General features: G+C 44.8%; 1 protein-coding gene across 1 annotated transcript; it reads left to right on the top strand.

Annotated features, from left to right (window-relative positions):
* The first annotated feature begins 11,330 nt into the window (after positions 1-11,330).
* On the top strand, positions 11,331-23,269 carry BECN1 (beclin 1). Its single transcript, XM_045888859.3, has 12 exons — positions 11,331-11,486; positions 11,761-11,889; positions 14,558-14,625; positions 15,709-15,767; positions 16,434-16,524; positions 16,638-16,774; positions 16,922-17,116; positions 18,467-18,613; positions 19,993-20,142; positions 20,655-20,715; positions 21,367-21,509; positions 22,254-23,269. The coding sequence occupies exons 2-12, from the start codon at positions 11,763-11,765 to the stop codon at positions 22,420-22,422; spliced, it is 1,347 nt and encodes a 448-aa protein (XP_045744815.1). The 5' UTR covers positions 11,331-11,486; positions 11,761-11,762; the 3' UTR covers positions 22,423-23,269.
* The last annotated feature ends 155 nt before the right edge of the window (positions 23,270-23,424 follow it).

The raw sequence follows: 23,424 nt of genomic DNA, 5'->3' as shown, positions 1-23,424 counted from the left end.
GACTCGAGTACTACTTGACATTCTGTTAGCTCGGCGCTCGCCCTCGCCAGAGGGACCCTCTGAACCGCTGCAGCATCAAGGACCGGACGCACCACGCCGTCGCGCCCCAGTGACGTCGGCCCGAGGAAGCCGGCGGGCCGGGCGTGGGGCTCGGGGGTTTCTAGTCTGTGATTCTTGCTGCCTCCTCCCGTCGCCCGAAGCTCTGGTGTTGGCCTGGAGCCAAACAGAAGTCAAGTTCTGTTGTACCAGGCTTCCCCAGCTTTCTCCGCCACTAATTCTCATACACTTGGAGACCTCAGAGATCAGCTGCCTGATGGGCAAATTGACACCCAGAGTTGGGCATTGCTTGTCCAAGGCTACATAGTGTTTCCAGTAAACCTGGACCACAACCCAGATCTCCTGACTTCCAGGACAATGCCGTATCTGTTTTCCTAATAAGAGGCAGAGACCATACTCAGTCGTTAAGCGTCTGCCTTCGGCTCAGGTCATGATTCCAGGGTCCTCGGCTCGAGCCCCGCATCGGGCTCCCTGCTCGGCGGGAAGCCTGCTTCTCCCTCTCTCACTCCCCCTGCTTGTGTTCCTTCTCTAGCTGTCTCTCTCTCTGTCAAATAAATAAATAAAATCTTAAAAAAAAAAAAAAAAGAGGCAGGGCGCCTGGGTGGCTCAGTTGGTTAAGCGACTGCCTTCGGCTCAGGTCATGGTCCTGGAGTCCCTGGATCGAGTCCCGCATCGGGCTCCCTGCTCGGCAGGGAGTCTGCTTCTCCCTCTGACCCTCCCCCTTCTCATGTGCTCTCTCTCTCTCATTCTCTCTGTCTCAAATAAATAAATAAAATCTTTAAAAAAAAAAAAAAAGAGGCAGAGACCATAGCTCTTCACTCATCCATTCATTCGGTTTGTCTCTTAACATTGGTTATTTCTCACAATAAAATGGGGGCAGGACACTGTACTAGGCCCTGGGACAGCATTGTCCCGGAGCCCAGAAATACGCGAGGCACTTATATGAGTGAAAATTATCTAGTAGCCACATTAAAATGTAAAACAGGTGAAAATAATTTTAATCATAGATTTAACCGTTTATCCAAACATTATCATTTCAACATGTAATCAATATAAAAATATGAATGAGATCTTACATATTCTTTGCTCATGCCAAGTCTTTGAAATCCAGTATGAATTTCACACTGACTGTACATCTCAATTCAGAGGTTTCACATATGACTAGTGACTCCTGTATTGAAAAGCACATCGCAGGGAAGTCAAAGGTAAACAGGACTCAAGTTCTTTGGCCTCCTGGGTCCTAATACTGGGGAAAGACATCAGGAAACAACCTGACAACATAATTGCAAAATTTGATAAATGTTTGGAAAGAAATGACTGACGTAGAGAACACCAGGGGTCTATTTTAGATAGAATGGCCAGGGCCAGCCTCTCAGATGAAGTGATGAGCTAGGATATAAAGGGGGGGGGGGGCACCGGGGTGGCTCATTTGGTTAAGCGACTGCCTTTGGCTCAGGTCATGAGCTCGGGGTCCTGGGATCAAGCCCCGCATCAGGCTCCCTGCCCCGCAGGAAGCCTGCTTCTCCCTCTCCCACTCCCCCTGCTTGTGTTCCCTCTCTCGCTGTATCTCTCTCTGTCAAATGAATAAATAAAATCTTTAAAAAATAATAAAAAATAAAGGATATAAAGGGGTTAGCATGGGAAGAGTGAGGGGAAGAGCCTCCAAAAGGACAAGGTGAGGCACAGGCAAACACCCTGGGGAAGGAAAGAGGTTGTCCTGTTGAAGAAATTGAAAGACTAGTTAGTGAGTGGGGGATGGGAGTGGGGTGGGGAGGGTTGTTGGGAAACAATTTGGATTAAGTATGAAGGCAGGTTGTCTGACTTACATTTTGGGGTCATTCTTGCTGCTCAGCATTTATCCTGGGTGGGCCTCTGCGTTAAGCACAAGGGAAATGGTGGGAATGCACAGTTAAATGAAGTGCCATTGACTATGGCCTTTGGAATCAGAGACACCTCGGTTCAAATCCTACCTCAGCTCCTTACTGTGATATTTTGGGGAAATGACTGAAATGCTGGGTCTCAATTCCCTCATCTGTGAGAAGGAATTTTATTATAAATAAATAATATGTAATTCTGTGGGGTGTTTGTGAATATTGGAAATCATACATATGTAAAAGAACTAACACAGTTAGTGTGTGGACACAGGCAGGGACCAGATAAATCGAAGCCATTGTCAATTAAGCTGTTAGTGCTTAGCATGAAGAGGTTAGTCCTTAAACTATGTAATTATTGTCATTGCTGCTTCCAAACTCCAGGTCCTTTTCCGTTTCTTCAAGACTATATGCAACATAGCCCATACTACCCATCTTGCTTATTAATGTCTACTAGTTTTCTCTCTTTTACCTCTGCTTTCTGATAACACTTGTACCTAGTAACTTTTGAACTCTTATCTGGAACTTAACTTCAGGAATGCTTTCCCAAATTAACTTCATGCTATCTTAAGTATGAAATTACCCTGCATTTTGGGGCACCTGGGTGGCTCAAGTCGTTAAGCGTCTGCCTTCGGCTCAGGTCATGATCCCAGGGTCCTGGGATCGAGCCCCGCATCGGGCTCCCTGCTCGGCGGGAAGCCTGCTTCTCCCTCTCCCACTCCCCCCGCTTGTGTTCCCTCTCTCGCTGTGTCTCTCTCTGTCAAATAAATAAAATCTTTAAAAAAAAAAAAAAGAAATTACTCTGCATTTCTTTCAGAATTAATAACTTTAAGTTGAAAACTTAATATGTTTGTGTTTGTTGAAATATGGCTTTGTTCTCAAATAATTGTGTTTTGTCTTCAGGTAAGTTGTAAGAAGACAGATACCCATTCGTTCTTTATTTCCCTTCCTAATTCCCTATCCAAATGTTTTATATAATACTCCACTCATTTATTTATTTATTCAGTGAACAGTTGTTGAGGGCCACTACATTTAACAAACTCTATCCATTTCTGGTCCTTGTGAATCAAATGTGATTACTGATGACTGGTACCACTTTAAATTCATGTCCACAAATCTCAAATGGGCGCACAACACTGTCGAAGAGCCTACTACATGCTCTTGACAAGTGTACTCTCCTACACTCCAAATGAGTGTTACGCTTTCTCATTTCCCCAATCCTCGACTATCCCTCCCCCACCACATCCAATTTATGATTTTGGGTCATTCTTCATTGAGAAAACAGAAGCAAATGAGAACTTCCTCTCCCCACCAAATTTGCCAGCCTGCAAGTACTTTCTGCCCTTCCTCCTCTTTCATTGACGGAAAGATCCCTGTTCCCATCAAAAACCAACTCTTTGTGCATTGGGTCCCATACGCTTCACTTTCTCTAGGTCTGTGCTCCTGTGATTATCCATTTTTCCCCTATATTACATTTATCCCTCTCTACTGGATCATTTCCAAACATGACAAATTTCTCCCATCTTGAGAAAAATGGACCCAGATTCCTCTGTAGCTATCACTCCATTTCTGTGCTCTTCTCCATGCCAAGATTTCTTGAATGATATTATTGTCTCTTACTCTACTTCATCTCCCACTCATTCCAATCCACTCCACTCAGGCTCTCCCACCCCATGTTCTCATTGAGATAGTTCTTGTTAGTTTACCAATTACTGCCATACTGATAGTCACCTCTTCATCTTGAATTTCTTGGTGGTATACATTAATCACTCCACCTTGTAAAAAATTTTTTTAAAGATTTCATTTATTTATTTAGAGAGTGCGTGAGCAGGGGAGGGCCAGAGGGAGAGGGAGAGAGACGATCTCAAGCCGACTCACCACTGAACGCGGAGCCCGACATGGGGCTCGATCTCATAACCCTGAGATCATGACCAAAAAATCAGAGGTCAGAATCAAGAGTTGGACACTCAACTGACTGAGCCTCCCAGGCATCCCTAACTACTCCACCTTTTAAAACATATATGGCGGGGGGCGCCTGGGCGGCTCGGTTGGTTAAGCACCTGCCTTCAGCTCAGGTCATGATCCCAGGGTCCTGGGATCGAGCCCCGCATCAGGCTCCCTGCTTGACGGGAAGCCTGTTTCTTCTTCTCCCACTCCCCCTACTTGTGTTCTTTCTCTAGCTGTCTCTCTCTCTCTGTCAGTTAAATAAATAAATAAAATCTTTATTAAAAAACATATATGGCGGGGCACCTGGGTGGCTCAGTCAGTTGGGCGTCTGCCTTTGACTCAAGGCATGATCCCGAACTCCTGAGATCGAGCCCCACGTCAGGCTCCCTGCTCAGCGGGGAGTCTGCTTCTCCCTCTGCCCTTCACCCCACTCGTGCTCTCTCTCTCTCTCAAATAAATAAATAAAATCTTTAAAAAAAAACACATATGGCAAACTGTTCTTCCAACATTCCTCCAAACTCACCGGTGACCTATTTCCTTTGCTGGCTCTTCCTCTACTGCTCACTTCTTAATGGTGGCATGCTCCAGGGCTTAGTCCTACATCCTTAAGTCTTCTCCACTTACACTTTCTCCCTAAGAGGTATTACCCATGTTCATAGCTATGAATACCATCTGTATGCTGAATGGTTCTAAATTTGTATCTCCAGTCCTGACATCTTCACTGAGCTCCAATTGTCTATTTGACATTCCTACTTGGGTAGCAAATAGGCATCTCAAGCTTGATGTGGCCAAACCAGGATTCTTGATTCTTCCATACAGCTGTTTTTTTCCTGCTCTTCCCCATCTCAGTAACAGACAACTATCCACTTAGTTTTCCAAACCAAACATTGAACTGTCAACCTTGATTCCTCTCTATCCCTCAGCTCCCCACATCTAATTCATCAGCAGGTCCTGTTAGCTTTACCTGTATAATGCATCCTGTATGAGTATGCTTTTCTCCATCTCCTCACTTGTTGTTTTTAAAAAGATTTTTTATTTTTATTTTTTTTTGAGAGAGAGCACGAGCAGGGAGGAGAGGGAGAAGGGGGGAGAGGGAGAAGGGAGCCCAATGTGGGGCTTGATCCCAGGACCCTGGGATCATGACCTGAACCGAAGGCAGTCGCTTAACCGACTGAGCCACCCAGGCACCCAAGTTTATGTATTTTAAAATATTTTAATATTATGTAACCGTATATATACACATAGATGTACATACATGTATGTACGTATACATATATACATGCAAATATATATTTAATACACAAATAAATATATATATGTATTTCTGGGTCATATTCCCAACTCTAGGAATATACCTAACAGAAATGCATAAATATATTCACCAAAAGACATGACTAAAAATGTTCATAGCAAAGCTATTTACAATAGCCCCAACCAGAAACTACCCAAATGTCTCTCAACAGTAGGACAGATAACTAAATTTTAATATATTCACACAGTGGAATACTGCACAGTATTGAAAATGAATGACTTAAAACTACACACAAGACAAATGCATCTACAAACATAATATTGAGTAAAAGAAACCAGAAACGAGTACATACTGTATGATTCCATTTACACAAAGTTCAAAACAGTCAAAACTAATCTATGGTGTTAGAATTGAGGATATCGTTTCCCCTTGGGGTGAGTAGTGACTGGAAGGGGACACGGGCGAAGGGAGTTGGGTCCTGGTTACATGGGTGTGTTCATTTGTGAGCTGTACATTTAGGATTTTTGTGCTTTTCTATTTGTATTTTATAATTCAGTAAACAGTTGTTTTTTGTTTGTTTTTTTTTAAAGTAAGCCAGATCAACAAGACAGGAGGAAGATGGCAGCAGAGTAGGAGGACCCTGGATTCGTCTCATCCCAGGAACACAACTAGATAAGTATCATTTCACTGATATGTGGAATTTAAGAAACAAAACAAACAAGCAAAGGGGGAAAAAAGAGAGAGGGGAAGACAAGCCAAGAAACAGACTCTTAACTATAGAGAACAAACTGATGGTTACCAGAGGGGAGGTGGGTGAAGGGATGGGTGAAATAGATGATGGGGATTAGGGATGTACTTGTTGTGATGAGTGTCGGGTGATGTATAGGAGTGTTGAATCACTATATTGTACACCTGAAACTAATGTTACACTGTATGTTAACCAACTGGAATTTAAATGAAAACTTTTAAAAATAAATAAATAAATAATAAGCCAGATCATGTCTTTTCCCTGCTTATCACCCTCAATGGTTTGCCAGCTGACAGAGAGCCTCCTGAATCTCCCAGTGAAGTAACTCCACCTACCCTTGCCCCTACTTATTCTCTATCAGATCATCCTCTTTTATTTTCCTCATCATACCTATTACATTGGTTATATTGGTTTGATGACAAACTGGGTAGCTTAGAACGAGAGAAAGGAATTCTCTTACAGTTCTGGGGACTAGAAGTCTGAACTCAAAGTGTCGGCAGGATGTGTTCCCTCTAAAGGTGCTGGGAAAGAACCTGCTCCAGGCCTATCTCCTGGCTCCCGGGAGCCTCAAGTGTCCCTTGGCTTGGAGACAATCGTCTCCCCGTGTCTCTTCACGCGTCTTCCCTCTGTCCGCGTGCATCTTTGTATCCAGATTGCCCCTTTTTATTTATTTATTTTTGTTTTTTTTAAGATTTTATTTATTTATTTGACAGAGAGAGACCCAGCAAGAGAGGGAATGCAAGCAGGGGGAGTGGGAGAAGGAGAAGCAGGCTTTCCGCCAAGCAGGGAGCCTGATGCGGGGTTCGCTCCTAGGACCCTGGGACCATGACCTGAGCTGAAGGCAGACGCTTAACGACTGAGCCACCCAAGCGCCCCATAGATTGCCCCTTTTTAGAAGGATACCTGTGGAATTGGATTAGGGCCCACCCTAAAGACCTCATTGATTTGATCATCAGCAATGGCCCTATTTCCAAATAAGGCCACATTCACAGGTACTGGAGGTCAGGACTTCAACATATTTTGTGGGGGCACAATTCAACCCCTAATACCTACCATTATCTGATCATCTTATTTGTTTACTAGTTTATTGTCAAATTCTCTCCTCTAGAGTATAAACTATTCATATAGTTCGCCAGTGCATCCTCCCAGACGTAGAAGAGTGACTAGCACATGGTAGGTCCTCAATAAATATCTGTTGAATCGATGACTTAGGGTATTTTGTCCATTATTGACAATTCTTCAAACACTCTGCATGCTTATTGTCATTTATCCTCCAAGCAGCGGGGCACACAGAATTTACTATGTGCCAGGCGTTGCTCTTTGTGCTTCATATTATTAGCTCATTTAATCATTACACTACCCTATGTGACATATACTATTATTCTCATTTTATAAATAAGGAAACAAGGCACAGACTTGTATGAATGACAAAGATAGGTTTTTGAACCCAGGCAATCTAGACCTCTAAACCCTCAATTGTAATCTCTATATGCTCTACTCTTTAGAAGCTTGTTACATCTATACGCCTTTCTGAGATGGTGTTAGCAGCAGCCAGGCAGGAAGAAATGTGGGACTATGAACCGGCCACACCAGGTCAAGATGAGAATTCTTTGGGGATGATTCCACTCACCTCCTCCAGGGTGAGGGGGGGGTCTCATGCTGAAAGATCCAAGAGGAAGAAGGGTGTAATCTCTAATTAGTTAGCAATACCGGGAGAAGACCAATCTGGTTCCACATAATACATCTAATACCAGTTATAGGAAGATCACATACATTTAAAATAATAGGAACAGTATTTCTGGAAGTGGGAACAACTTTCTTTTTTTAAATTTAATTTAGGGGCACCTGGGTGGCTCAGTCAGTTAAGTGTCCACCTCTTGATTTCGGCCCCAGTCACGATCTCAGGGTTGTGGGATCAAGCCCCACGTCAGGCTCCGTGATCAGCGGGGAGTCTGCTGGTCCCTCTCCGTCTGCTCCTCCCCCTGCTCCAGCTCGTGCTCTCTCTCTCCCTCTCTCTCTCAAATAAGTAAATAAAATCTTTAAAAATTTTTAATTTCATTATAATATTTATTTATTCTGTGGAAACAACTTTCTAAGCAACATAAGTCACCAAGAAAAAAAGCAGATTTGACTTTGTAAAAATGCAAAACTTTTGCACACCTGGAAAACACCTTTATTAAATAGAATTTACACCAATTGATGAAAAATGTTAAGAAAAACATTAAGAACCTAGGAGATCGGGGCGCCTGGATGACTCAGTCGTTAGGCATCTGCCTTCGGCTCAGGTCATGATCCCAGTGTCCTAGGATCAAGCCCCGCATCAGGCTTCCTGCTCAGAGGGGGGCCTGCTTCTCCCTCTCCCACTCCCCCTGCTTGTGTTCCCTCTCTCGCTGTGTCTCTCTGTCAAATAAATAAATGAAATCTTAAAAAAAAAAACCAAAAAACCTAGAAGATAAATGAGCAAAGGATGCAAACAGAAAATTCCAAAAAAGAGAAACTACAGTAAGCCAATATGTACAAGTAACCAATGATGCCAATGAAAATAACAGGGAAGTGCCATTTTGGGGGGCCCTTATTCCTCAGATATATGATATCTAATACTGGTCAGGTCATCATGAAACAGGCTCTCTCATACACTGCTGGAGGCAGAATATAATTATGTGCAACCATTTTCTAAAGAAATTGCTAATGTTAGTCAGCAGACATGAAATAGCCATGCTCTTTTAATTCAGTAATTCCAGTTGTGAGACCCTAACACAGGAAGCAGTCAGCTCTTCATTGCAGCATTATTGTAATCACCAAAACTGGAAACAATGGAAATTTCCAGCAAAGAAGAAATACATTAAGGTCACTCATTTGATGTACATAATACAGCCATGAGAATAACAATTACAAAAATTGTGTAGCAAAAGAAAAAAATAATATGTAATATTAAATTTTAAAAGGATACAAAAATTACATACAGATTATAAGTACAAATACAACTGGGTTAAAGTACACAGGAAAAACATTTTCTTAATGGAAAACATAAAAATTGTAGTGTGGTGAGATTATGGGTAACTTTATGACACCATCCCCTAACTTCCTGTATTTGTTATATTATCTTCCTATAAAGGTTTGATTTTGTTGTAAATGAATTGTAAGCTTATTGTGAAAAAAATCCAGCAGTACAAACTTGTCTTAAGTAGAAGAAAAAGTCTCTGTCCCATTGTCCACATAACACATGTCATATCAAATGTCATGTTATTTTTTATATAAATAAAATCATACCATGTATACTGCTTATAATTTTTATTTCAATTGACACTTCTTGTCTCAATTCATGGAAAAACCTCTTCACTGGTCTCCCTATTTCCACCTTTGCCCTTCTTCAGACTATTCTCAAAGTGGCCAAATTAACCAAATAAAAGGCAATTTTACTTTATTCTTTTTAATGGCTGCATAGTATTCTGCTGAATGAATTAATACCATAATTTATTTAAACAATCCTCTATAAGTGAAGGACATTTAGCAGTGAACATTCTTGTACATATATATTTGTGTACTTGTAGATCTATTAGGAAAATTCCTAGAAAGAAATTTTATGAGTCAAAGAATGTGAATACTTAAAAATTTAATAGACATTTACAAATTGACCTCTGAACAGATTATACTAATTTACACTCCCAGCCAATGGCATTCTAGAATTTCATGAATGCTCATCATCACTTTATCAACTGGTTTAGCCTTTACCAATCTCATAAATCAGCACTCGAATTTACTTTCTTTTGACTTAATTACAAATGAAATGAAACATCTATTTCTTTATCAATCATTTGTTGTTCTGCGGGCTCACTTTTTCATATTTTTTGCCCATTTCATGACTGGTCTTTTGGTGTTTTTTTGAATAAAGCTCTGTATTTTGATTGAATAGAGCTCTGTATATTGAGGAAACTAACCTGTCTTATGAGCTTCAACTATTTTCTACATTTTTCTTTTGTAAGTTTTTTTTTTACAGTGTCATTGATGGTTTAGAAAGCTTTAATTTCTAAGGAGTAAAATTCCATATTTTCCTCTTTGGTTTCTGATTTTCATGTCATACTTAGACCTTCTCCACTCCAAGATTATAAAAAATATTCACTGATGCTTTCAGCTAGTACCTTTAACCATTGTGGGGTTTTGTTTTTTTTTTTAAGATTTTATTTATCTATTTGACAGAGACGGAGATAGCGACAGCAGGAACACAAGCAGGGGGAGCGGGAGAGGGAGAAGCAGGCTTCCCGCAGAGCAGGGAGCCCGATGCGGGGCTCGATCCCAGGACCCTGGGATCATGACCTGAGCCGAAGGCAGACGCCCAACGACTGAGCCACCCAGGCGCCCCTAACCATTGTATTTTTTTTTTTTTTTTTTTTTTTTAAGATTTTATTTATTTATTCATGAGAGACAGAGAGAGAGGCAGAGGGAGAAGCAGGCTCCCAAGGAGCAGGGAGCCCGATGCGGGACTCGATCCCAGGACCCTGGGATCATGACCTGAGCCGAAGGCAGACGCTTAACCATCTGAGCCACCCAGGCGCCCTAACCATTGTATTTTTGATGCTTAAATTTGTGACCAACTTGGAGCCTCTTTTGGCATAAACAGGGAGGTAGAGATTTAGCTCCCTGCTATCTACATGACTCTTTGGCTCCAATCATCACTTATTAAGTAGCTCATTTCCCCACTGATTTGAAATACTAGCTTCTACCACATACTAAATCCCCTGTAAACTTGGTCTATTTTTGAACTATATTATGGTCCATTGATTGTGGTCTATTCCTGCACCAAGACAAAAATGTTTTAGTTTTATAATTTTAATAACTGAATATTTGATATCTGAAGCGCTTGATTTTTCCTAATTAATAACTGAAATTTTATATCTTTTTTAAAGATTTTATTTATTTATTTGAGAGCGCGCGAGAGAAAGCACAGAGGGAGAGTGTGAGGGAGAAGCAGGCTCCCCGCTGAGCAGAGAGCCCGATGCGGGACTGGATCCCAGGACCCTGGGATCACGACCTGAGCCGAAGGCAGATGCTTAAACGACTGAGCCACCCAGGTGCCCTGTAACTGAAATTTGAAAATACACAATAAAACACGATAAAATTTACCTCCTCACCTTCCCCTCCAAGTGTGTCTACCACTCTTTCAGGGGCATTTGAAAGAAGCCCAGCTCCCCCAAGAGGAAACTTTTAAAACTGATACTGCAAGAAGAATTAAAGTGGTTCCGCTCAGAAGTAACAAATCTAAAGAAAAGTCACAGAATTACAGATCAGGTGAGGCTCCTCATTCTTTTCCAACTCGGTCCTTGCATCTCCCCTGGCTACCATTGCCCACCGGCCCATGCCTGCCGCGCTTCCCAGCTCAGCCTCTAGGTGGCGCGGCGGGGCCCGTAAGCGAGTAGACCGGGACCGACCTCCCGAGCGACAGCGAGACGGTCATGACGTCACGTCCCGTCCGGGCGGAAGTCCTCTGCTGGCCGACCGGGAAGTAGCAGAAGACTGGGCGATGGCAGCTCTGGAGGCCTCGCTCCGGGGCAGACCCGACGCCACGGTGCCCCCGCGGTAGACCGGACCAGGGTGGCGGGCTCCGGGTCCCGAGGTGACGAGCGTCGGGGGCTGAACCGGGGCTTTAGAAGGGAACCTGGGAACCCTGACAGCCCCTGTCGAAGCCGCTCCCTGACTCTGGGCTGGTAAACTGCCTTTGCCAGGGCTGCCCCGGAAACGGGTCCGCCTGGTGTCCGACCGCTCCTACAGGGAACGGCGTGGGGGAGGATTTGCCCCGTTCACTGTACCAGCAAGGCAGGTGGTAGCCCCGGACCTAGGGTTCAAGGGCTCTGATTCAACCTAACATCGCCTCTTCTCTACCACGCCAGGGATGGAGGGATCTAAAACCTCCAGCAGCACCATGCAGGTGAGCTTCGTGTGCCAGCGTTGCAGCCAGCCCCTGAAACTGGACACGAGCTTCAAGATCCTGGATCGTGTCACCATCCAGGAGCTCACAGGTCAGGGAGACCCTTGGAAAGAGGGTGGTCAAGATCGTGGAAAGTGGGCAATTTGGGAGATGTATGTCTTAAGGTGGCTATCTTTGTAATCTGCCACAAACTTGCTGTGAACCTAGGAAAGTCATTTCATCTCTAGGCTCCCTGTTTAGTCATGGGGAGCATGAAGGAGTTCTGACATTGTGCTTCTGAGAACTTCCTATTTTAAGGAAAGGTCCTTAGTTTTCTGCTCTTGCTGTTTCAGAGTAAAGGAATATGTATATATAATAATAAACAGTATTTGATGAGGGCTTATCATATAGCAAGTGCATTACATGCATTACATCATTTATCCCTGCAACAACCCCAATGGAAGAGTACAGTCATCATTTTACAGATGAGGGATTGAGGTTCAGAGAGGTTAAGTGACTTATCCAGTGGCCAACAGCAGGTAAATGGAGGAACAGAGTCTAAAAATCCCAAGAAGTGAGATGAAGTTAGAGACAAAAGAAAGAAAAGACTGAATAGGTAGTTTAAGCTCTAGGGTCCAGAGTCAGCCTGCTTGGATTTAAATCGTAAGTGTCGCCCCAGTCGCCTAATGGATAAGGCCTTGGCCTCCTAAATCGTAAGTGTCATTTACTAGCTGAACGGCTTTTTGCAAGTTACTTTACTTTCTTTTTTTTTTTTTTTTTAAGATTTTATTTATTTATTTGACAGAGAGATAGAGAGAGAACACAAGTAGGCAGAGGGAGAGGGAGAAGCAGGCTCCCCGCAGAACAGGGAGCCCGATGCGGGACTTGATCCCAGGACCCCGGGATCACGACCTGAGCCGAAGGCAGCCACTTAACCGACTGAGCCACCCAGGCGCCCATGTTACTTTACTTTCTAAGCCCGGGTTTCTTGGTTTCTTTATCTGTAAAAGGTAAAACAACCTCAGGGTAGTTGTAACGATCAAATATGATGAAGAACATAAGTACTTAGGGATATGCTGGGCAAATAGTACTCAAGTGTTAGCTATTATCATTGCTACCAACTTCTCTTTTTGAGTGGAATTAACTCTTTAATATGTTTTTAACCTTTTATTACAGAAAATTTCAATCATATAGTCAAGGGAATAGCATAACGAGCTCCCTCATATCCATCACCCAGCTTCAACCATAAGCCACATTCTGCCATTCTTGTGTTCTCTGTATCTTCACTCACCTCCCATCCCCATTCATTTATTTTGTTTTTTATTTTTATTTTTTATTTATTTATATTTTTTAAAGATTTTATTTATTTATTTGAGACAGAGAGAATGAGAGACAGAGAGCATGAGAGGGAGGAGGGTCAGAGGGAGAAGCAGACTCCCTGCCGAGCAGGGAGCCCGATGTGGGACTTGATCCCGGGACTCCAGGATCATGACCTGAGCAGGGAGCCCGATGCGGGACTCCCGCACCCAGGCGCCCCTGTTTTTTATTCTTTTTTAAAAATGTCATGCCTTTAAATGTACAAATCTTAGCTGTACATTTTTGACAAAATGGATACACTCATGTTACTCAGATCACTGGGATGTAGAAAGGTTTCATCTTCCCAGAAAGTTCCCTCGTGTTCCTTCCAAGTTATTCTGGAGGAAAGGGGATGTTAACTTTTGTTATGGAAAACTTCAGAGTATATAAGGAACCTTCACATACCCATCATCTAGCCTCGACAATTATCAGTGCATATTTAAATCATGTTTCATCTACAGCCCCATCTATTCCCCTCCCACCCCGAATTATTTTGGAGCAAATCCCAAACATAAAAATACTGTAAATGTTTTGGTAAGTCTTTTTGAAAGATAAGGTGTCTTTTTAAAAACACAATCATGGGGCGCCTGGTGGCTCAGTCATTAAGTATCTGCCTTTGACTCAGGTCATGATCCCAGAGTCCTGTGATTGAGCCCCACATTGGGCTCCCTGCTCTGCAGGAAGCTTGCTTCTCCCTCTCTCACTTCTCCTGCTTGTGTTCCCTCTCTTGCTGTCTCTCTCTCTGTCAAATAAATAAATAAAATTAAATTTAAAAAACCACAATCATGATACTACAGTGGGAAAAATTTAACAATTCCTTAATCTGATTTAATGGGGGTAAGGGGAGGAAGACAAAAGATTTATCTATGTGCAAATGGTACTTTAAGAAAAAGGTGGAGGTGGGAGTGGTGATGAGGATTTTTTTTGTTTTCCCATACTTTCATAGACACTCCAGCTTTTTTTTTTTTTTTAAGGTTTTATTTATTTGACAGAGAGAGCACAAGTAGGCAGAGCGGCAGGCAGAGGCAGAGGGAGAAGCAGACTCCCCGCTGAGCAGGGAGCCTGACGCGGGACTCGATCCCGGGAACCTGGGATCATGACCTGAGCCGAAGGCAGACACTTAACTGACTGAGCCACCCAGGCGCCCACACTCCAGCTTTGTTAAGACTCTTCCTAACTCTAGGGGCGCCTGGGTGGCTCAGTTGGTTAAGCGACTGCCTTCGGCTCAGGTCATGATCCTGGAGTCCCGGGATCGAGTCCCGCATCGGGCTCCCTGCTCAGCGGGGAGTCTGCTTCTCCCTCTGACCCTCCTCCCTTTCATGCTCTCTGTCTCTCATTCTCTCTGTCTCAAATAAATAAATAAAATCTTTAAAAAAAAAAAAAAAGAAGACTCTTCCTAACTCTAATATTTTCCTTATCCTTAGCTCCATTACTTGCCACAGCCCAGGTGAAACCAGGAGAGACCCAAGAGGAAGAGGCTAACTCAGGAGAGGTATGCAACACTGCAATGCACACTGGGTTTCTGCAGGGTACTTGGTGCTTCAGGAGTCCCCAGACCTTTGGGATCTCTGGTTAACAAGAGATGTTCTACATGATCGGGCCACTGTGGGTCATCAGGGAGATCCTGAAGTGCAGCTGAGGTCACACGATGACTGAATGAGGCATAATTAAAAAATGTGGGGAGAGGCTTTTTATTTGAAGCAGAATTACAAGCCATTATAGGTGGGAGACGAGATGATCTGTGTGTCCAGGTCATCCCAAGGCATGCCTAGTTTACATCCGTTGTCCTAGCTAATTATTAATATTCACTCCTCTCCGTTCTCAAAAGTAGCTTGGTTTGGACTAGAGTGTAATTACTCTAGCCAGAAAGGATTGTCAGTATTAGAGAACATGTCATGTTTATTTATTTAAAGATTTTATTTGAGAGTGCATGCGCACAAGTGGGGGCGGGGAGGGCAGAAGGAGAGGGAGAAGCAGACTCTCTGCTGAGCAGGGAGCCCAATGCGGAGCTTGATCCTGGGACCCTGAGCTCCTGACCTGAGCCGAAGGCAGATGCTTAACTGACCGAGCCATGCAGGCGCCCCAAACATGTCATTTTTAAACTGTGATAATGTCAGTGATAATTTTCTTTGTCAAACGTAGATGTCATAAGAATTTGATCGTATATAAATTATATCAAAATATCAAAAGCATATAAATTATCTACTTTGTTGTATGCCATGGCAAACTTCATTGCAATCTGATCTGGCTTTTTCCCTGTGCCGTGATTCAGGGCATTCTTTCCCCTACCCCTAACTGGTAAGTGTTGAGAAAATACAAATTTAACTACAATAGAGTATAACATAGGAGATGTTTCCCACAAAAAATCACATGGGACTTGGGGTTTGTCTGTACCAGGGGTCCTTTCTTAGTGCACATATCCAGGGATTGGCTAGGTAACACCTATTTCTTAAGTCTCTGTGGTTTATCAAGTCCTACAGTTGTCCATCAAGGGTAAAGCCAGATATTGCTGAGACTGTTTGGGACTCCACCTCTAAGCTGCCAGAATTATAACGCCCTCTTATTTCCTTCCCAGGAGCCATTTCTTGAAACTCGCCAGGATGGTGTCTCTCGCAGATTCATCCCCCCAGCCAGGTGCCTACCACTCCCCAGCCCCCTGTTCCTTGCCAAAGGCCAGTAGAATTTTAATGAAACCCAGAATTGAGACCTGGAGCCAGGTGATGGAGATAAATCACCGAGCCTTTTGGCTCTTCCAGAAAAGATGTATTCTCTTATACCTGGCCCATCACTTTCCAGTATTGGTTTTCCCTGTAGCCATTCACACAGTGGGAAGGGACAGTGGCTGTCTTGATGAAGAATCAAGAAAAGTCTGAGGGAGTTAATGACTAATAAAAGAGATGGGCTCTTGAAAAGCTTTAAAATAGTAGATGTTGTTAGACGTTCAGGTTCTTAGTTGTTGATGCATGTGAAGGCTACTGGCGAGTGGTGTGATATTTAAAAATGGTCTTTCCTGATTCTCCTTCCTTTTCTACTGTAGACACACACACGTGTCAGTTTTTGATGCCCCCTCTCCCTCCTTAGTCCATCCAGGCCAACCTTCGTGCTGAGTGCCCCTGTGGAAGACCAGCATGGCCTTCCCTTGGGAGAGAGGTACCCTTGGGAGGTCAGTCGGGCTAGGAGTGGGTATGCGCCTTGAGGCCCCTCAGCCGGTGCTTGAGAGTCTCTGCCACTGAACCTGCAGTAGGTGGAGGAGGCCTCTCTGCTCCCTCATGTGGCCCGTGGGCGGGGGGCTGTCTGCAGGATGATGTCTACAGAAAGTGCCAACAGCTTCACTCTGATCGGGGAGGCATCTGATGGCGGCACCATGGAGAATCTCAGCCGAAGACTGAAGGCAAGTGGGCAGTGTTGCGGCGTCCAGCGGTGGGCCTGGCTGCTAGAGCGGGTGGCCCGACAGGTCGCCTGGGGCAGGCCCTACCCTGACTCTCCCCCGCCCCACACTTCCAGGTCACTGGGGACCTTTTTGACATCATGTCAGGCCAGACCGATGTGGATCACCCGCTGTGTGAGGAATGCACAGACACTCTTTTAGACCAACTGGACACTCAGCTCAACGTCACTGAAAATGAGTGTCAGAACTACAAGTGAGTGCCTCTAGAACTAGTGCCCGGAACCCGAGAGCTGTGCCTGCTCTCAGACTGCTTGGCTCTTCCCCGGGAGCTGTGCTCCACTCAGGTAAACAGCGTAACAGGTTCCCTGCAGTGAGTATATTCTGCCTGTGTCCTTGGCAGACGCTGTTTAGAGCTCTTAGAGCAGATGAATGAGGACGACAGTGAACAGCTACAGAGGGAGCTAAAGGAGCTGGCATTAGAGGAGGAGAGGCTGATCCAGGAGCTGGAAGATGTGGAAAAGAACCGCAAGATAGTGGCGGAAAATCTCGAGAAGGTCCAGGCTGAGGCTGAGAGACTGGATCAGGAGGAAGCTCAGTGAGTGGTCACCCTGTTCCTCTGTCTTCCTGGCCTCGACACTCCAGGAGGAGAAGTGGCTTCTCACTGACTGTGTCTGAGTAGTTTGTAAGCTGCAGTCACCTGTCATTTGGCAGCTTGTCTGCTCCAGATCCCACATACTGTTTCCAGGCCCTATTTCTTGAGGGCTGTTGGGAGGGTTCTGTATGAGGGGTCCACCTAATTAAGTGAAAAAAGCATGTCGGTTAAATAGAGAGCAGAGAAACGAGGGTTCTAGTTTCCTTTCTGCCGTGTAGGGAACTGTAAGTCAGCCACCCAACCTGGCATCCTCCTCTGGAAAGATGAACATGTTGGCCTACATTCGTTCCTTCCCAGCCCAAAAATTTCACTGGTGATCTTTTTTAAATTTTTTTTTTAAGATTTTATTTATTTGACAGAGAGACACAGTAAGAGAGGGAACACAAGCAGGGGGAGTGGGAGAGGGAGAAGCAGGCTTCCCGCTGAGCAGGGAGCCTGATGTGGGTCTCGATCCCAGGACCCTGGGATCATGACCTGAGCCGAAGGCAGATGCTTAACAACTGAGCCACCCAGGCGCCCCTCACTGGTGATCTTGACCTGAGAGAGCCCTCTGTCCAGAGGAGGAGATCCAGTGTCCACACTAACTAAAGTTGGGGAAGTGATGGACAGAGAAAAAAGTTACTTTTTTCGAAGTCGTGAATGAGTTCCCTTGGAAATGGTGTATGCTAACTATAGAGGACAGTTATATGCACAGAAGTGAAGTTCTGGAAGTTCAATTACCGTCATTTCACAGAAGAAGCCACTCTTAACCCCCTCACCTCACCTTTGTAAAAGATCAGAAATACAAGAGGCGCATGGCCTTGGTTTAGGAGAGTCCTATTTTCCTCTGCCCTTTGCATATGGGCAGCTAGAATTTGAGACCTTTCTGTCCCCTGCAGACAGAACAGCTAGGGCCTGTATGTTCCTTTGAATGGGATCTGTGCTGGGCGCTTGGGTGGCTCAGTTGGTTAAGCGACTGCCTTCGGCTCAGGTCATGATCCTGGAGTCCCAGGATCAAGTCCTGCATCGGGCTCCCTGCTCAGCGGGGAGTCTGCTTCTCCCTCTGACCCTCCTCCCTCTCATGCTCTCTGTCTCTCATTCTCTCTCTCGCAAATAAATTAAATAAATAAATAAATAAATAAGTAAGTAAGTAAATAAATAAATAAAAAATCTTGAATGGGATCTGTGCCAAATGGAAAGGATGCTGTAACTAGGTCTCACCAAAACCACCAGACTAAATTGTTATGAGGGGTGGTGAGAGAGAAATTTCAGCCCCAAACCAACAGCCTTCAATGGCCACCTTGCTGCTCACAGGTATCAGAGGGAGTACAGTGAATTTAAGCGACAACAGCTGGAGCTGGACGATGAGCTTAAGAGTGTGGAAAACCAGATGCGTTATGCCCAGATGCAGCTGGACAAGCTGAAGAAAACTAATGTCTTCAATGCGACCTTCCACATCTGGTAATGTGGGCTGGAGGGTGAGGAGGGCCTGGGGAGCACGGCACACCTGCACCTTAGCTGCTGACCACTAGGCCGAGGTGGCCGCCTCCCACGAAATCAGACTGTACACGATCGCCCCGTCCAGGCTGCTTTTGTTCCCTGTGATGGGATAGGCACCTCTGGGGGTTGGAATTCTAGAGCTTGGTGACATCCACTCCCCCAAGGAAAGGAAAAGATCTGAGCCCTCCAGTCCCACGAAAACCTTGTCATCTGCCTGGGTGCTGCCCCTAGGATCACTGATGTATTTATTCGACGTTTTGTCCATTTAACTAGTATTGCTGAGCATCTTGTACATGGCAGGCAGCATGTTAAGCACCAGAAGGGACAGCACACAACATGTGTTCTACCTTCTAGTTGCTTAGAATCTCGTGGAAGGGATGGGTATGTGATAGGCTGTTGTAATGCGATGTGATAACTGTGAACCTCGGGGGCTCTGGGGCCACATAAAGGCACTTGGCTCAGTTTGGGAAGGCCACATGGAAAGTTTGCCTCAGGGGAGGTTGATGTTGAAGCTGAGACATGAAGTGGAAGTCTGCAGGGGGGGGTTGTTCCTGGTAGAGGAACGTCATGTGCAAAGAAACAGAGGAACGTGGGAGTGATGAGTCCAGAGACCTGAAAGGAGCTTATTGTGACTGGAGATTGAGTGTAAAGGGGAGAGTGACAGGATATGAAACTGGAGAGTGACCAGTTCCCCAGGGAGCTCGTAGGCCTCATGAAGGGATTTGGGCTTCATCCAAAGGGCAGTGGAAACCACTAAAGCATTTTAGGCAGAGAGCTGACATAATTAGCATTTGCGTTTGTGAATGATCCCTTCACCTGCGGAATGGGAAGTGTTGGGGGGAGGAGGGCAGTGCCAGTGGTAAGGAGACTTGTCCTAGGACTCTAAGCAGGAAAAGATAGAGCAGCAGATTGCGCTTGGAAAAAAGTAGATTGAAGAGATTTAGGAAGTCCAATCAAGAGAGCTTGGTGGTTTTTGAGGGGAGGGAGCAGAGAGAGAGCATTCAAGAATGATGTCCCCGTTTCTACTTTGGCATCTGAGCACAAGGAGAGAGATGACAACTTGGGTTTGGACATGTATTTAAAGTGCCAAGTAGAGGGGCACCTGGCTGGCTTAGTCGGTAGAGCATGCGACTCTTGATCCTGGGGTCGTGAGTCCAAGCCCCACGTTGGGCATAGAGCTTACTTAAATAAGTAAATAAAGTGCCAAGTAGAGCTTAGGTATATGAATGTGGAGATGAGGAGAAAGATTTATGTGAGGGTTTAGGTGCGAGCAGGAAGTCTCAAATTGCTGAGTGTTAAGGTCTCCCTGTATTCCCCCCCACCCTCCTGCCTTCCTCCAGGCACAGTGGACAGTTCGGCACGATCAATAACTTCCGACTGGGTCGCCTGCCCAGTGTTCCCGTGGAATGGAATGAGATCAATGCTGCCTGGGGTCAAACGGTGTTGCTGCTCCATGCCCTGGCCAATAAGATGGGTCTGAAATTTCAGAGGTAAGAAATGCCCCCCTTTCTTGGGGTGTGGCGTGTCCTTGATATAATCTGTTATCTCCAGCTTGGTACTCTGCAGTGGCAGGAGCCCTTGCTCCCAACACACTGAGAGTTTTCTGTCTGTGGAGACTCTTCTTCTGATTCTCCCCCTGACGAAAGGACTCTTTCTACTCATCAAGCAGCCTTTGGACTGCACGACCCGAGCTGTGGTCCCCAGCCCAGCGTCTCTAGAACCTTGGTGGTTCCTCAAGCTGTTTTCAGCTTTTGTTTTTTTCAGCCTAAACAAAACCTACACGTACCAATGAAAGGCCCCCAGACGATTATATAATAAATGTAGTTTGTTCGGTAAACAACATCTTTTAAACACGGAGTCTATGGAGAGATGAGAGAGAGGGGTGGGAATAATAAAAGTAGTCCTTGGGTAGGATGAAGCCTGAAAATCACTGGGTTATAACATTCCAGTAATCACTTTAGCAGGAGTCCTGTATCCATCTCCACGTGCATCTCCATTTTAGGTATCGACTTGTTCCCTATGGAAACCATTCGTATCTGGAGTCTCTGACAGACAAATCTAAGGTATTCCGGGACGCCCCATTTTCAGTGCAATGCAGAATCCTTGTACCTCCTGACGGAATGGTTTACTTTTTTTTTTTTTAAAGATTTTATTTATTTATTTGACAGAGAGAGACATAGCGAGAGCAGGAACACAAGCAGGGGGAGTGGGAGAGGGAGAAGCAGGCTTCCCGCAGAGCAGGGAGCCCGATGTGGGACTCGATCCCAGGACCCTGGGATCATGACCTGAGCCGAAGGCAGACGCTTAACGACTGAGCCACCCAGGCGCCCTGGTTTACTTTTGATAATAGCATTTCTTAGTTTCTTTCTTCGAGGTGTCTCATGATCCCATGTCTTGTTGAGTGCCTTGTCTAGGTCAGGATTAGCTCTTCGGGGCCTAGAGACACAAAGTAGGTTTTTACAATCCGTTGAAAAGGGCTAAGGGCAGACCAGAGGAGGGGGTGTATGCTAGGGTAGGAAAGGAATCACTGCGAGATTGTTTAATCCATTTCCAGTGATGCTGAAGCAGACTAGGTGCCTCATATGGGCCCGAGTTGGCTGTTCCCAGTGCAGTACAGACAGAACATGACTCGAGAGGTTGCTGGGCTTGGGAACAGTCTCTGGTAGCCTGTCTCCGTGCCATCCCCTTAGCTGGTTCTCTCTCTTCTTGGGCAGGAGCTGCCGTTATATTGCTCCGGGGGGTTGCGATTTTTCTGGGACAACAAGTTTGACCATGCCATGGTGGCTTTCCTGGACTGTGTGCAGCAGTTCAAAGAAGAGGTAGAGAAAGGCGAGACCCGTTTTTGTCTTCCTTACAGGTCAGTACCCCCTAATGCTGAATGAACCTGGAGTAGGACCAAATTGAGCAGAATTGAAGGGACAGTAAGAATGGAAGCAAAACATAGTGTAAATGGTGGGAAAGCAGAAAATGCTGCAAAATCATATGACACTGATGGGCAGAGACAGATGCAACGCTCCGAGCAGGACCGAATGTGACCGCCTGGTCCCTGAGGAGAAAGAATATTCTCTTCGGTGCTTTGGGGGGGATTTTCCTAGCACAGAGCTCAAATCGGCTCTCTGATTTCAGGAAGCTTTTCCCCTTAAGCCCTTGGAAATAGACAGGAATGCTTCCTTTGGTCAAATTTTGTAGGAGCCCAGTGATAGAAGGAGACCTTAGTTCAAGAGGGTAAGGCCGAGCTGCTTCTGTCACCCCAAAATAAAGCATTTCTATTCTTCTGCCTCCCTTCTCTCCCCATGAGTTCAGGGATGCCTAGGAAAACAGTCAGGAGTACTGTAACCCCCACGTGCCCTCTGCCCCAGGCTTCTCATTTGTTTGGGTGTGTGTCCTGTCCCTGTACTTGGCAATGACAATGAGGCTCTTGTGACAGCCTTCTTGATGTTTGGCTTTCAAGCAAATCCAAAATACACTACCATTCCTGGCCAAGAGTTCTTTAATAGGTAAAATGACACGAATGGTCCCATGATCACGTCCCTGCCCGTTTGCCGGAACGGACTTAACTCGGGTCTCAGTTGCTAATGAGCTCTGCTGTGTTCACCTGCAGGATGGATGTAGAGAAGGGCAAGATTGAAGACACAGGAGGAAGTGGCGGCTCCTATTCGATCAAAACGCAGTTTAACTCTGAGGAACAGTGGACAAAAGCTCTCAAGTTCATGCTGACGAATCTTAAGTGGGGGCTTGCTTGGGTGTCCTCACAGTTTTATAACAAATGACTTTTTTTTTCCTTAGGGAAATGTTTGCCTTAAAGGCTTTAAATTTTGTTTTGTTTGCAAAGAGAAAAATGTTTTAAATTAAATTCGGGTACTATTAAACAGCACATGTTTACAATACCAAAAAAGAAAAAAAATCCACAAAAGCCACTTTATTTTAGGGTATCATGTGACAGATGGTTTCCAGAGCTACCAGCCTTTGTCATAGTTTTGACTCTTAACCCCATACCTTCCTTGCCCTCTCTCCTCTCAAAACAACTAATTTAAATTTACCTTTGTTGTTGTTGTTGTTGTTAACTGAGTTGAATTGAGATTGATGTGTTTTCACTGGGTTTTATCTCTCTCAACTTCCTGCACTTACAATATGAACTAGAAACTTTTTTTTTTTTAAGATTTTATTTAGTCATTTGACAGAGAGAGACACAGCGAGAGAGGGAACACAAGCAGGGGGAGTGAGAGAGGGAGAGGGAGAAGCAGGCTTCCCACGGAGCAGGGAGCCCCATGCGGAACTCAATCCCAGGACCCCGGGATCGTGACCTGAGCCGGACGCAGATGCTTAACTAAGCCACACAGGCACCCCATGAACTAGAAACTTCTGTCTCCACTGAGACAACAAGGTGTGTGAGACATACAGTTGGATAACGTGAGAAAGTGACACATAAGCTTTGGTCACCAGGTGGTGTGATTGGAAGCTTGAAATTTAACACTTGTCTTTTCTCAGTTCTCGTGCTGACTGCCTATTCTGCTCTCTGTTAGAAATATGAAATGGTGTTTGATATTGTCTGAGACATTATGGAAAGATTTAATTATTTGTAATAAAATATTTACTGCAGTCTGATAACTGCCCAGAGGTGTGCTGTTGGGTTTTTTGTTGACTAAGATAGAGTACTTTATATTCTGGGAGTATTGAGTTCAAGTGCAAGTATGTGGAAATCCTGTCGAAACATGTTTAGAGATGGATTAGTGTTAGTTTTAAAAAAGACTCGTGGAAATAGTCAGCTGTAG

Source organism: Mirounga angustirostris, unplaced genomic scaffold (genome assembly GCF_029215605.1).
Source record: "Mirounga angustirostris isolate CCGP_5_RB_7025 unplaced genomic scaffold, mMirAng1.0.hap1 SCAF_17, whole genome shotgun sequence".
Classification (NCBI taxonomy): domain Eukaryota; kingdom Metazoa; phylum Chordata; class Mammalia; order Carnivora; family Phocidae; genus Mirounga; species Mirounga angustirostris.
The sequence above is the reverse complement of the archived record's forward strand: the minus strand, read 5'-3'. Positions and strand labels throughout refer to the sequence as shown.